This window comes from Schistocerca gregaria, chromosome 3, assembly GCF_023897955.1.
Source record: "Schistocerca gregaria isolate iqSchGreg1 chromosome 3, iqSchGreg1.2, whole genome shotgun sequence".
In the NCBI taxonomy this organism is placed as follows: Eukaryota; Metazoa; Arthropoda; class Insecta; order Orthoptera; family Acrididae; genus Schistocerca; species Schistocerca gregaria.
The window spans coordinates 432028581-432043463 of record NC_064922.1 but is presented as its reverse complement, the minus strand read 5'-3'; the positions used below and the strand labels follow the sequence as shown (position 1 = coordinate 432043463).

The following is a 14883-nucleotide window of genomic DNA, read 5'->3' as shown; positions in this document are numbered from 1 at the left end:
CACATGAGATGTATGTACTTTTTCTTAATCTGGAGATTTTCTGTATGGTCATTGAAAACTTGGAGAAATACTTATGTTTTCACTCTTAGTAGCGCTGTTGTGTAAGTTGTCTAGTTTGTAAAGAATTGTTTCTTTTGTAAGTGATGAGAACATGTAATATACCGTCCGCAACTCGTGGTCTAGTGGCTAGCGTCGCTGCCTTTGGATCAGGGGGGCCCGGGTTCGATTCCCGGCCGGGATGCGTATTTTCTCCGTCCAGGGGCTGGGTGTTTGTGTTGTCCTGATCACCTCATCATCATTCGGGCAGTGCCGACATTGGAAATGGGAAGATTTGGAACTTGTACCGGAGCTGATGACCACGATGTTAAGCGCCCCGTAAAACATCATCATCATCATCATCATGTAATATACTATCATTGTTTCACGTGTGACGAATGGGTTAACTATTTCATCTATAGTCAGAAACGTAAGAAACGTATCGGTGCAGAGATTCTGAGGCGTAACTTCATCTGTATTCAGTAACAGTAATATAGTCTCCCAAATTTATAGTACATTTCAGTTTTTTGTGGGTTACCTTTTCGTAATGGAAGATAGGCGAGAAGTTACAATATTTTGCGCACAGCAGATTATAAGTTGGACATCAAGTCCAGTGCAGGTAGTTGGTATTCCATACGTAGATGAAGTTGTTGCCTTTTGAACCTGCGTTCGCTTATTTTATCTTTTAGTGAAGCTAAATTAACACCAAATATAGCAGAAAATGTCAATAATTTGTTGGTCATAATTTTGTCAAAAGTGAAATAATTCCTTACTTATTATAAGTACAACAATGTCATGTACAGAATAATTTGGTAAATAGATAAATACGCGTTTCATGCAGTAGGAAGAGTCATAGCAGTTCAGTACCTGTTGTCAGCGCCACGAGTATGAAAGAAACAAGGGCGCCAACCAGTAATACGAGGCAGTGCGTAAATCGTCTGCCGAGATGGTTTCCAACGAAGTGTGCCAGCATGCAAGAAACCATCATCAAGACGCCCTGGCCAACGTATGCAACGAAAGGATTCTCTCCAAAACTTTTATTGTGGAAAAGTAGAGTGAAAAGGACAAGAGAACCCGCTGACCTGTGTGGAAAAATAATCTTCATGTAATATCTTAAGAAATTAAGGTAGTTATATTTAACTCTCTTTATTAAACTTATGAATCTGTACTTGATAAGTTTTCAAACAATTATTTCGATTATACATTACGTCCTAATGTGATAGACTATTTTACTGTGACCTGTGTTTCCCCACAAAAATCTTCAGTTGTCGGATATGTTGCTGTTCTTTTGGTCGTTCCCTGTTGAAAACTGATGGATGTATTGCTGGTACGTCATGAAATATTCGTACTAAGACAGCGTAATGCTATAAGAGGGCGTAATAGATTATCGTCTAGTCAGGAAATATGTTGACTTGTATCCAACTTTTTAATTCAGAAGAACTCCCAGTTTTATCTCTTGCCTTTCTAATAGTTGTCAGTCAAGTTTTCAGTTTGTGCAGCTCTTCACGCAAGTTTATCCTATGGAATTTTCTTTATCTGTGCATAAATGTAGCAACCTTCATCTACATGTAGTTGCTTTCTGTAGTCAAGGTTCGAGAAGGGTTTCTTTACAACTTTTAGGCTCCACTCCTGTCCCCATAACCAAGTCGAGTATTCCCTGGAGCACCAAGATTTGTCCTAGCAACTGATCCACCGATCCCATCCTTTACCAACTATATGCCATAAATTCCCTTTCAAAACGATTTTGTTGACTACTTCCTCATCAGGAATCCTGTAGACCAGAGACTCTCTAGCCTACCACAAGGTGTGCAATAGGAGCAACTGCGTCCAAGTCCTGTGTCGCTGACAAAGAGAGTGTTCCAACAAAATATAATTTGCATTTCCGATGGAAGATACAGACTGTACGTAGGCTTACGAATCAGTTGATACACACTACCGTAGAAGAAATTACATCACGAAGATGACGTGCTACAGACGCGAAAATTAACCGACAGGTAGAAGATGCTGTGATATGCAAATGATTAGCTTTTCGTAGCATTCACACAAGGATGGGGCCGGTGGCGACACCTACAACATGCTCACATGAGGAAAGTTTCCAACCGATTTCTCATACACAAACAGCAGTTGACCGGCGTTGCCTGGTGAAACGTTGTTGTGATGCCTCGCGTAAGGAGAAATGCGTACCATCACGTATCCGACTTTGATAAAGGTCGGATTGTAGCCTATGGCGATTGCGGTTTATCGCATCGCCACATTGCTGCTCGCGTTGGTCGAGATACAATGACTGTTAGCAGAATATGGAATCGGTGGGTCAGGAGGGTAATACGGAACGCAGTGCTGGATCCCAAACGCCTCGTATCACTAGCAGTCGCGATGACAGGCACCTTATCCGCGTGCCTGTAACGGATCTTGCAGCCACGTCTCGATCCCTGAGACAACAGATGGGGACGTTTGCAAGACAACAACCATCTGCACGAACAGTTCGACGACGTTTGCAGCAGCATGGACTGTCAGCTCGGAGACCATGGCTGCGGTTACCCTTGACGCAGCATCACAGACAGGAGCGCCTACGATGCTGTACTCAACGACGAACCTTTGCGCACGAATTGCAAAACGTCATTTTTTCGGATGAATCCAGGTTCTGTTTACAACATCATAATGGTCGCATCCGTGTTTGGCGACATCGCGGTGAATGCACGTTGGAAACGTGTAATCGTCATCGCCATACTGGCATATCACCCGGCGTGATGGTATGGGGTGCCATTGGTTACACGAACGGTCACCTCTTCTTCGCATTGACGGCACTGTAAACAGTGGACGTTACATTTCAGATGTGTTACGATCTGTGACTCTACCCTTCATTCGATGGCTGCGAAACCATACATCTCAGCAAGATAATGCACGACCGCATGTTGCACGTCTTGTACGGGCCTTTCTGGATACAGAAAATGTTCAAATGCTGCCCTAGCCAGCACATTCCCCAGATCTCTCAGCAACTGAAAACGTCTGGTCAATGGCTGCCGAGTAACTGGCTCGTCACAAAACACCAGTCACTACTCTTGATGAACTGCGGTATCGTGTTGAAGCTGCATGGGCAGCTGTTCCTGTACACGCCATCCAAGCTCTGTTTGACTCAATGCCCAGGCGTAACAAGGCCGTTATTACGGCCAGAGGTGGTTGTTCTGGGTACTGATTTCTCAGGATCTATGCACCCAAATTACGTGATTATGTAATCACTTGTCAGCTCTAGTATAATATATTTGTCCAATGAATACTCGTTTATAACTGCATTTCTTCTTGGTGTAGCAAATTTTAATGGCCAGTAGTGTAGTACATCTGGAAAGACGGCGTCGATTTTTATCCGATGACGACATTTGCCACCTGGAGGATAATGGAAGTACTGATAATGATTTCAACGCGCCAACAGATAGCACAGTTGCATAGCTACCAGAGTGTTATTTGTGGCCACCCTTTAATAGAAAATGCTCACGGCCAGAAGGGTCAACGTGGTGCAAACGACAAAAGCAAGCAGGCTGTCGGCCAAGGAGAAACAATCGTGCTCTACAGCCAAATGAGAGAGTGGCAAGTTGTACGTGTTGCGTCAGCTGTGCAACGGCGGTGGTATCAGTGGTCACGTGCTCATTCTCACACCTGTCGACGAGGTTCTAGACATCCACGCAGCACCGACGCCCGCCTGGAGCGTCGTATTGCAGGACAGCAGTGGCATATTGTACGCCCATCAGAGCACAGATAAGATGGCTTGTGTGCTCAGACGTGTCAACACGAACTGTTACGAACCGGTTATTAGCAGTGAAACTATGAGCACGCCCACCTCTATCCCGCCTTCACTCACGGCACAGCATCGACGTGCACAGCTCGACTGGCCCATGATGCTCTTCAACACTGAAATCAGATTCTGCCTGCATGCAAGTGATGTTCGATTGTGTGTGCGACGTAGATGCGGTGAGTGCTGTCTCGTAGGGTGCATTCGTCCATGACACACTCTCCCCACCCCAGACCTTATGCTCCGGCGTGCGAAAAGCTAGAACTCTTGCTCTATTTGTTTGTTTCTAAGGAGTACAAACCAGAGCGCTCGATACGTACAGAACGTTCTTAAACCCGTTCTTTTCCCGTTCTTGCAGCAGAAAGGTGGTGTATTGTTCCAACTGGCTAATGCTCACCTACACACTGCCCTTGAAACTCGAAGTGCTCTGCAACACTGCAGAGACTTCCCCGTCCAGAACTATCTCCGGACTGGTCTCCAGTCGAGCACGTATGGGATATGATGGAACCAGGAGTGATTCGTTCGGCTCGTTAGCCAACAATTCTTACATAATTACGTGAACGGGTCGAGTAGGCGTGGCATAACGTATCCCCGGACAGTATTAGCCATCTGTACCATCGCCTGGATATAAGTGTCAGCGTCTGCGTTGTCGGACATGGACGCCACGCCACATACTAAGAAGGATGTTTCAGCATGTCAGTACCTAGTACATCTCTCTGAACCGCTTGTGCTATTAATCTCTAAATTTAATCATTTCATGCTCTCCATATGCACTGTTGCAACAATAATTCTTGAGTGAATTTGAAAGCTCTAAAAGAGGGTATAATTTTTATACATCACTGTGCATCATGGGTCGCACCGAATAACATTCCAAAGTGAGATGCAGTGCCCCGTGTAACAAAACAGACGGGAGAAGCCCTCTCGCTCTTACCCGTTTGCAGTTCTTGGTTGCAGTCGTATCTTGATCTTCAACAGCGAAAGTGTCGATGCCATTTATATGTCCTCGTGGATGCTTACTGTTGTTACTAGCAGCTGTGGAAATTACACCTCTACGTAGTGCTGTTTCGCATTCACTGTAATAGTCGCGATTATTTTGGTACATAATTAGTAGAAACGCAATGGTTTGCATCTCATTGGGCTAGCTACATTCCCGTAATAGTACTTTTTGCGCTCCTCTTTGGACTACAGTCTACTCAATTCTCGTCACTATCCATCATTTTGAGGAATATCTCAGTGTATTCTCTCTCTAATCAAGGGCTGCACGAAGTATCAAAACGCTCGTTTATGTTACAATTATTTGTTTCTTTTGTCTCGCCTTGCAGCAAGACTCTTCGGGATAGGATGATCAACAGCGTGTGTGTGCAAGTCGAAATGAAGATGTAACGGGCTACCTATGTGTGGTTTATTGGAAGAATAGACGCAAGTTTTTATCACATCTGTTGGGATTGTGATCTACAGATTTCCTCTGTTGCTTCCTCGAACTATTGCTCTTAGCACTCTGGAACTCCTGCTACACAAGATGGGGTCCATTTCTGGCTACGATCGAGGCAGAAGTAATTTAGCTTGGAACGCTACTAAATGTACATGTTAATTGGGAATAGAGGACAGGCAGTTTTTCATCAGTTCTACTAACAGTATCGCCACGTTCTTTTAACAGAACACAGCAGTATCTGTAACCCGACCTGCACGTCTAATCTTCAGCTCTTTTCTGTGGTACTACATTTCCTAAGCTTCTATTCTCTTCTTATTCTTTTCTTATCTGTAAAGTTTCGAGTACACAATTACCTGTCGACCTCATTTTTAAGACGTTTGTATTCCTTTTTGCCTGATTCATTTACTGCATTTTCATATTTTCTCCTTTCATCAATTAAATTCAATATTTCTTCTGTTACCCAAGGATTTCTACTAGATATTGTCTTTTCACCTAATTGATCCTCTGCTGCTTTCACTATTTCATCCCTCAAGGCTACCCATTCTTCTTCTACTGTATTTCTTTCTCCCATTCCTTTCAATTGTTCCCTTATGCTCTCCCTGAAACTCTGTACAACCTCTGGATCTTTCAGTTTATCCAGGTTCCATCTCCTTAAATTCCCACGTTTTTGCAGTTTCTTCAGTCATAATCAATAGATTGTGGTCAGAGTCCACATCTGCCCCTGAAAATGTCTTCTAATTTAAAACCTGGATCCTAAATCTCAGTCTTACCATTATATAATCTATCTGATTTATTTTAGTATCTCCAGGGTTCTTCGATGTATACAATCTTCTTCCATGATTCTTAAACCAAGTGTTAGCTATGATTAACTTGTTCTCTGAGTAAAATTCTACCAGACGGCTTCCTCTTTCATTTCTTAGCCCTAATCCATATTCACCTACTACGTTTCCTTCTCTCCCTTTTCCCATACTCGAATTCCAGTCACCCATTACTATTAAATTTTCATCTCCCTTCACTATCTGAAAAATTTCTTTTATTTCATCATACATTTCTTCAATTTCTTCGTCATCTGCATAACTAGTTGGCAAATAAACTTGTACTATTGTAGTATGTGTGGGCTTCGTATCTATCTTGGCCACAATATAGCGTTCACTATGCTGTTTGTAGTAGCTTACCCGCATTCCTGTTTTCCTATTTATTATTAAACCTACTCCTGCATTACCCCTATTTGATTTTGTGTTTATAACCCTGTAGTCACCTGACCAGAAGTCTAGTTCCTCCTGCCACCGAACTTCACTAACTCCCACTATATCTAACTTTAACCTATCCATTTCCCTTTTTATATTTTCTAACCTACCTGCCCGATTAAGTGATCTGACAATCCACACTCCGATGCATAGAACGCCAGTTTTCTTTCTCCTGATAAAGACGTCCTCTTGAGTAGTCCCCGCCCGGAGATCCGAATGGGGGACTATTTTACCTCAGGAATATTTTACCCAAGAGGACGCCATCATCATTTAATCATATAGTAATGCTGCACGCCCCCGGGCAAAATTACGGCCATAGTTCCCCCTTGCTTTCATCCGTTCGCAGTACCAGCACAGCAAGGCCGTTTAGGTTATTGTTACAAGGTCCGATCAGTCAATCATCCAGACTGTTGCTCTTGCAACTACTGAAAAGGCTGCTGCCCCTCTTCAGGAACCACACGTTTGGCTGGCCTCTCAACAGATACCCCTCCATTGTGGTTTTACCTACGGTACGGCTATCTGTATCACTGAGGCACACAAGTCTCCCCACCAACGGCAAGGTCCATGGTTCTTAAGGGGGGGGGGGGGGGGGCACTGTGTCTATTAAGAAACACAATATATGGAACTGTGGCCTGCTACCTTCTCAGTCCACTCGGCTTACATACGTACCATCATCCTTCATTGACAACGAGTGTGAAGAAGGAATAGTCTGTTGAAGTTAAACGTCGCTCACCGAGCTTACCCAGAATGCCGCCAAACCATTGGGGTACCTGATGTTGATGTGACATCCGCCGCCAAGCATATCCTACGACGATCTGCTGGTGATTGGACTACTCCCAGCCAGCCTTGCGACGAAAGTTGATAAACTATGGTCGAGACCACGCAGCTTGGTGCAGACGTACACTTGAAATCCATACCACCAGCAACCGTGGTGCGCTGGATTCGAAACAAAAGCAGCCGACGACCCATCCTCAGTTACGACGCAAAATAAAAAGGAGAGCACATATCGCACCACAGTGCAATAAATAACATTCCGACCCCGTGAAGACATGAGGTAAGACCACGAAGAAGATGAACAAGAAGAGGAAGAAAGAAGAATCTAGTAACTACCCAACCACAAATTCGGCTCATCTTGCCAGCGCAGTTCACTAATGTCTTCTATATTTAACTACAACATGTCCATTTCTCTTTTCAAGTTCGCTACGCTGTCTACCCAAGTGACAAATTTGCCACTCCACACTCAGAACCGCGGATCGCCAGATTTATATTTTCATTTATTTCTTTTTTTCTGTTGGGAGCAGTCTCCTGTGTACTGCTACCTAAGATCCTAAGATGGGACTGGTTTTACTCCGGAGCATTTCATCCAGAAGGATGCCATCTTCATTAAACCACTGCTGCACAGACATCAATATATTAGTGTTGTGTCATTAAATATAACGACTTGATTGCTCCCTCTATTTGTTTGAGATAGTTCGTTGTGTGTTTTCAGGTTTTCTTCAGTTAGTTTGCTGGTTTCATTAACAGGGAGCCAACTGCGTATGCTTTCTAGAAGAAAGGATTGCAGCCTTGTGCACAGGGTTTTAATGTCTTATGTCTTCTATTACCTGACTGGTATTTCTTACTGTCCTATCACATTCAAATTTGTAGTATTGGGGTGAGCTGCGAATGCATTTGTTTTGCTAGCAGACACCCATGAGACAAATATTCCCTGTAGTAAATTTCAGAGCATCTCCACCTACCTACTAGTACCTTAATGCCCAGATAAATATTGAAAGCAGGATACTATATAAAATAATGAAAAAATTACATAGAAAAAAATGCATACCCTTTAACATCCTTCATTCTCTCACATTCCCACTTCATGTCATTTCACCTCTTGCTGTTCTCCACTTTACTCCAACTCACTTTCTGTCCTAGGACTTTCTCACTATTCATCCATCTTGCCTCCTTCATCCACCCACTACAAATCTCCCTCACCTTCCCAGAAATTAGATTTTCACCTCGGTCACTACTCCTTCATTTGTCTTACACGTTAACTAAATACTTGGGAATAATTAAATGAAAAACAACACAGATGACATTCTTCAGAAAGAAAAGAACAGTTTTAAGTCACAGAGAAACTAGTGTTAAAGTTAGTAACACTACCCAAATCACATAATAATATTTTGATACAAGGATACAAATAAACAGTAGTAATGCTACATAGTAGTCTGTTTACCATCAGAAACGCATAGTTCTGCCAAGCACTGTAGGATTAGACCAGAATCAACAGTGACAGACGTAAGTATAACGTGAAAACTTGCAAGCAGGTGAGGTTTCCTAATGTGACCGAAAAACCAGGCATTAAATACAATGAGTAAGTCAGCATCTTCTGCAAAGAACTGTTTTTCGATCTTAAAATCAACATGTAAATATTTTTCATTATAGGCCATCGATGATGTTTTATTTCAATCTGACGAAATGCGTTTGCTGGCGAGAACATGTATCCTCTAGTAGTTACAAAATTTGAATTAAAACTCCTTCAATAACTGTAAAGAAACTATGGACATGTGGACAAACAAATGAAGAATTTAATGATGTCTTGTCAGCATTCACTATCGGCCTAAATTATTAGTTGATGAAAATTCATATTTATCCATTTAAAATCATGTAAACCATCAGATTTAACAACCATTGCAAATGTAATAGTCTTATGGCAAAGTAGAAAAATGTAAAGATCAAAACAGCTCGAAAAGAAATAATAGCAGATCACAGAGAAAGGTTTAAAACACATCTTTGACCCACCAACAAATGAACGACAAATGAAAGATCACGTTATAAAATCTGATTATATTCTCACCACAGTAGAAGAAAACGACCACAGTAATGCAAATATAGGACTGACCAGAGTATTATTAAAAAATTTATTAAAATCGCAGCAACACAGTTTGAAAAGACAGCAAATAATTCCGATACTATTGAGATGGATCAGAAATCTATAGTAAACCCTGCAAGCAGAAAACATTATAACATCGAACAAAGATGGTACTGTTGTGCTCATGGAAACAAAAGTATACATGGAAAAAAGAGGAGTTAAGCACCAGAAATAATATTAAAAAATCGAAATCAAACCCAATAAACAGATATAAACACATCAAAAAATGCACTCAGAAACATGGAGCATACATTTTGAAACAAGAAGAAACAGAGATTTCTTCAGGAAAATCTTCAGGTACCTGAAGTGAGATGCCAGCCCAACAGTAAATTTCAGAACAGGTCCCACATACCTGATAGAAAAACAAATGGAATCATACCTCACCCAATACTACTAACTTGAAAATATGAATATAAGAAGTACCAGTTAGCTAATAAAACACATAACAAATATAAAAACCCCATGTTATCCAAAGTAGTATGGAATTTGAATAGAATCAACAGTGACAAACTAGGGTATAACACAAGATCTTACAAGCAGATGTCGTTTCCTGATGTAAGCGAAAAACCAAGCATGAAATGCCATAAGTCAGCATCTTCTGCAACGAACTGTTTTTCGATCTAGAAAGCAATTCAAACTACAAATGCACCTCGTTACAGGCCGATGATGATGTTATATTTCAATATGACGTAACACATGTGGTAACTGAAAAACGTATTGTCTTAAAGTAGCAAAGACTGAATTAAAATACCCACAATAATTGTGATGCAACTACGTACAATGCGGGCACGCAAATGAAAAATTTTATGATACCTTGTTAAACGTTCCCTACCGGCCTAAACTATCAGTCCATGAAGATTTATCTTAATCTGTTTAAAACTGTTGAAACCATCAGATATAATAACCGTTGTAAAAGTAAAGATCCTAAGCCGAAGTACATAAATGTGAAGATCAAAAACTGGTCGAAAGCAGATAACAGCATATCTTACAAAAAAGTATAGAACACAACGTTGACCCACGAGTAAATGAAAAACAAATAGATGACCACACTTTAAAGTCTGCATATATTCTCACCACAGCAATGCAAATAAGGGACTAACTAGTAACATGGATAAATGTGAAACAAATCAAGTGACATTCTGCAGAAAGTAAAGAATGGTTTTAGAACACAAGGAAACTAGTGGTAAAGTTGGTAACACTACACAAATCACAGAATACATATTTAGGAACAAGGATGCAAATAAACATCAGTAGCGCATTACAGTATTGTGTTTAGCATCAGGACTGCATATTTCTGTAAAGCAGTGTGGGATCAGACGAGGTACAACATTGACAAACGAAGGCATAGCCCAAATACTTGGAACCTGACTGCGTTTCGCGATGTGAGCGAAGAACGGGGCATGAAATACCGTTAGTAAAAATGAGAATCTTTTGTAACGAACTATTTCTCTATTGTTAATATCTTTCCTTACAGACCGCGGATGATGATTTATTTAAATAAAACGAATCGCGTTTGTTGACAAAAACAAGCATGTTCTTGTGGTTGCAATGACCGTGTTAAAATCCCTTCAATAACCGTAAGGCAACAAGGACAAATTGAGTTCTGCAATAAATTGAAGATGGTAATAGAGAATACTCTGTTCAAGGATCAGAAGAGGAGGTATACTTGGAAAGAAACGAGACACATGGGAAGGTTCCAGTTGGATTACATCATGCTCAGACAGAGATTACGGATTGAGTTATTAGTTGGGAAAGCATTCTCAGGTGCAGATATAGACTCAGACCACAATTTAATAATGATGAAGAGTAGATTGCAGTTCAAGAGAATCGTCCGAAAGAACCAGTGTGCTAGGTAGCGGGATATTGAGGTAATGAGGAGTGACAAGATAGTTTGAAGTTCGCTAAGGATGTGAGTAATGCGATAGGGAGCAACAGAATAGGCATCTGATTTGAAGAGGAGTGGTCATCTCTAAAAAGGGCAATCGCAGATGTTGGATAGACGAACATAGGTACAAACAAGGTAGCTGCGAGGAAACCATGGGTGACAGATGAAATACTTCAATTGATTAGCGAAAGAAACAAGTACAGATAATGTTCAAGGAAATATAAGATTGACTTGGGAATATAGGAATCGCTTAGGAATGAAATAAATAGCAAATGCTTCGGACCTAAGGCGAAATGGCTGCAGAAAGGTTTTTAGAAATCGAAAATTAAATGATTATCAGGAGGACTGCTTCAGCATTTAGAGAAGAGTCAAAACAACCTTCGGTGAAATTAAAAGCAAGGGTGGTAACGAGAAGAGTAGATTGGGAATTCCACAAAGTAGGAGAGTGAGCAGTGGAAAGAGTGTATTGAAAGCCTCTATGAGTACGTGGTCTTGTCTGAAGACTTGTTAGTGAAAGAAATAGTAGTCAATAGGAATGACTAACAGATCCAACATGAGTATCAGATTTTAAAAGAGCTCTTGAAAATATATGGTCAAATTAGGCAGAAAGAATTAGCAACATTCCATCGAAATTTCTAAAATGCGCCAAGCGGATTGCGCCCCCCCCCCCCACACAAGCATGTGTGTGTGTGTGTGTGTGTGTGTGTGTGTGTGTGTGTGTGTGTGTGTGTGTGTGTGTGTGTGTTGTTCTTAGCATAAATTAGAGTAGGCAGAGTGTAAGTCTAGAGACCGATGACCTCAGAACTTTGCTTTGGTCCATTGGGAATTCACACACATTTGAACACATTTTTCTAAAATCAGTAGAGGAAGTGGCAACCAGACAACTATTCAAATTGTTATGTAGAATCTATGAGACTGGCGATGTACAATCAGACTTTCGGAAAAATATCATCTACACAATTCCGACGACAACAAGGTGGGATAAGTGCGTAAAGTATCGCACAATCGGCTTAACAACTGCTAACAAGAATAATATACACAAGAATGGAAAAAAATTACGATCGGATTGGCTTTAGGAAAGGTAACGTCACCAGAGAGGCACGTTGCGCGTGAAAATGGAAGCAATACTGAAGAAATATAAAGACATGCTCCTAGCATTCGTCGATCCACGAAAACTATTCAGCAGTACAAAATGGAGTAAGCCATAGGGAAAGACGGGTAATATACAGTATCCGCTAGAATCAAGAGGGAACAGTAAGACTGGAAGACTATGAACGAAGTGGTCAAATTAAAAAGACTGTAAGACAGAGTTGCGGTCTTTCGCTCATATTTTTCAGCCTCCTCATTCAAGAAGCAATGACGGAAATAAGAGAAACGTTCCACAGCAGTCCATCCACCCCACCGCCGCCCACCCCGAATTCAGTGTTAATGTGCAGTTCGGTTTCCGGCGGAACCCCTCCCCAGGAACGTCCTACACCAGACAAGTGTAACCCCAAATGTTTGCATGGTACAGTAATTATGGTGTGTGCGTATGTGGAGACATTGTTTGCGGAGCAATTGCAGACATAGTGTAACTGAGACAAAATAAGGGTAACTATACAGCATCCGCCGAGGTAGCTGGAAAACCGCCGTAAAAACCATCCACATGCTGGCCGGTACACCGGGCCTCGATACTAATCCGCCGGGCGGATTCGTGCCGGGCACCGGCACTCCTTCCCTTTCGGGAAGCAGCGCGTTAGACAGCACGGCTACCTGGGCAAGATGTAAAGATTTAGTTGGCGACGAAACAGAAAACAGGTTGGCGTACCTTCAAAAGTGCAGTGCTACACAGCAAGCCAAACTCAACGTAACATACGAAAATCATTGTATGTGCTGCTTCTATTTGTACCTACTTGCTCGTAGAAATCCAATGGGTTTACAGTCATTTCTAAAGTTTCTTGTTTTTAGCGGGCAACCAACTGTAGCGGCCCATCATTAAAACCAAGCTATAAGATAGCACTCCAAACAGTCAGATCTAATAAACCTCTTACCCATGAGGAGTTCATTACAGAGTGGAATTCGTGACGCCGATGGAGGACATAAGTTTTCCGAAATTATCCTTTCGCGACAAACATGAACTAGGCACATAGCTGTCGTGGTATCTGATGTCTACAGGCAGTAGATGGAATCGGAAGTTCCATCCGGCTTTTCGCGGATGATGCTGTAGTATACAGAGAAGATTGCAGCATTAGAAAATTGCAGCGAATTGCAGGAAGATCTGCAGCGGATAGGCACTTGGTGCAGGGAGTGGAAACTGACCCTTAACATAGACAAATGTAATATATTGCGAATACATAGAAAGAAGGATCCCTTATTGTATGATTATATGATAGCAGAGCAAACACTGGTAGCAGTTACTTCTGTAATATATCTGGGAGTATGCGTGCGGAACGATCTGAAGTGGAGTGATAATATAAAATTAATTGTTAGTAAGGCGGGTGCCAGATTGAGATTCATTGGGAGAGTCCTCAGAAAATGTAGCCCATCAACAAGGAGGTGGCCTACAAAACACTTGTTTGATCTATACTTGAGTATTGCTCATCAGTGTGGGATCCGTACCAGGTCGGGTTGACAGATGAGATAGAGAAGATCCAAAGACGAGCTGCGCGTTTCGTCACAGGGTTATTTGGTAAGCGTGATAGCGTTATGGAGATTTTTAGCAAACTCAAGTGGCAGACTCTGCAAGTGAGGCGCTCTGCGCTGCTATGTAGCTTGCTGCCCAGGTTTCGAGATTGTTCGTTTCTGGATGAGGTATCGAATATATTGCTTCCCCCTACTTATACCTCCCGAGGAGATACCGAATGTAAAATTAGAGAGATTCGAGCGCTCACGGAGGATTTCCTGCAGTCGTTCTTCCCGCGAACCATACGCGACTGGAACAGGAAAGGGAGGTAATGACAGTGGCACGTAAAGTGCCCTCCGCCACACACCGTTGGGTGGCTTGCGGAGTATAAATGTAGATGTAGATGAATTGAAAATTCCAGCATATTCATTGCATTCTATATTGCTCTGGACGAACACGAATCAACTTGTGATTTACACTGAGGAGCCAAAACATTATGATCACCTGCCTAATAGCTTTTTTGGCTATCTCTCGAACTCATTACATCACCGATTCCACGCATCACGGATCCTTCAGTTTGTTGTTAGGTTTGTGGAGGTTGTGGCACCATATTTCTACGAATAAGTCGTGTAATTACCGTAAACAACGGGTTGCTTATTTGTGGGAGCGGCGTTGGGCCTGATGGCGACCCAGACGGGTTACACTAGATTCACGTCAGGCGAATTTGGTGGCCAATATATCAACGTGATTTCACTATTATGTTCGTCAAAATACTGTAGCACTGTTCTGGCTATGAGACACGGACAATTATCTTGCTCAAAGATGACGACACCGTCGGCGAAGACATTAAGCGTGAAGTGACGCAGGTAGCCAGCAGCTGTCAGCTTGTCTTCGGTTATTACCATAGGTTCCATGTGAGAGCAGCAGAATGTGTCCCACAGCATAAAATTGCTCCCACCAGCCTGCGTCTCATGGCGGGGTGC

At 42.1% G+C, this 14883-nt stretch overlaps 1 protein-coding gene across 1 annotated transcript in view; it reads right to left on the bottom strand.

Moving 5' to 3' along the window:
• Positions 1–14883, bottom strand: part of LOC126355406 (solute carrier family 22 member 7-like) — a 159835-nt gene that overhangs the window by 79253 nt on the left and 65699 nt on the right. The window contains exon 7 of the mRNA XM_050005710.1: positions 904–1118. Coding sequence (XP_049861667.1) covers positions 904–1118 — 215 coding nt within the window. The remainder of the gene's footprint in view (positions 1–903; positions 1119–14883) is intronic.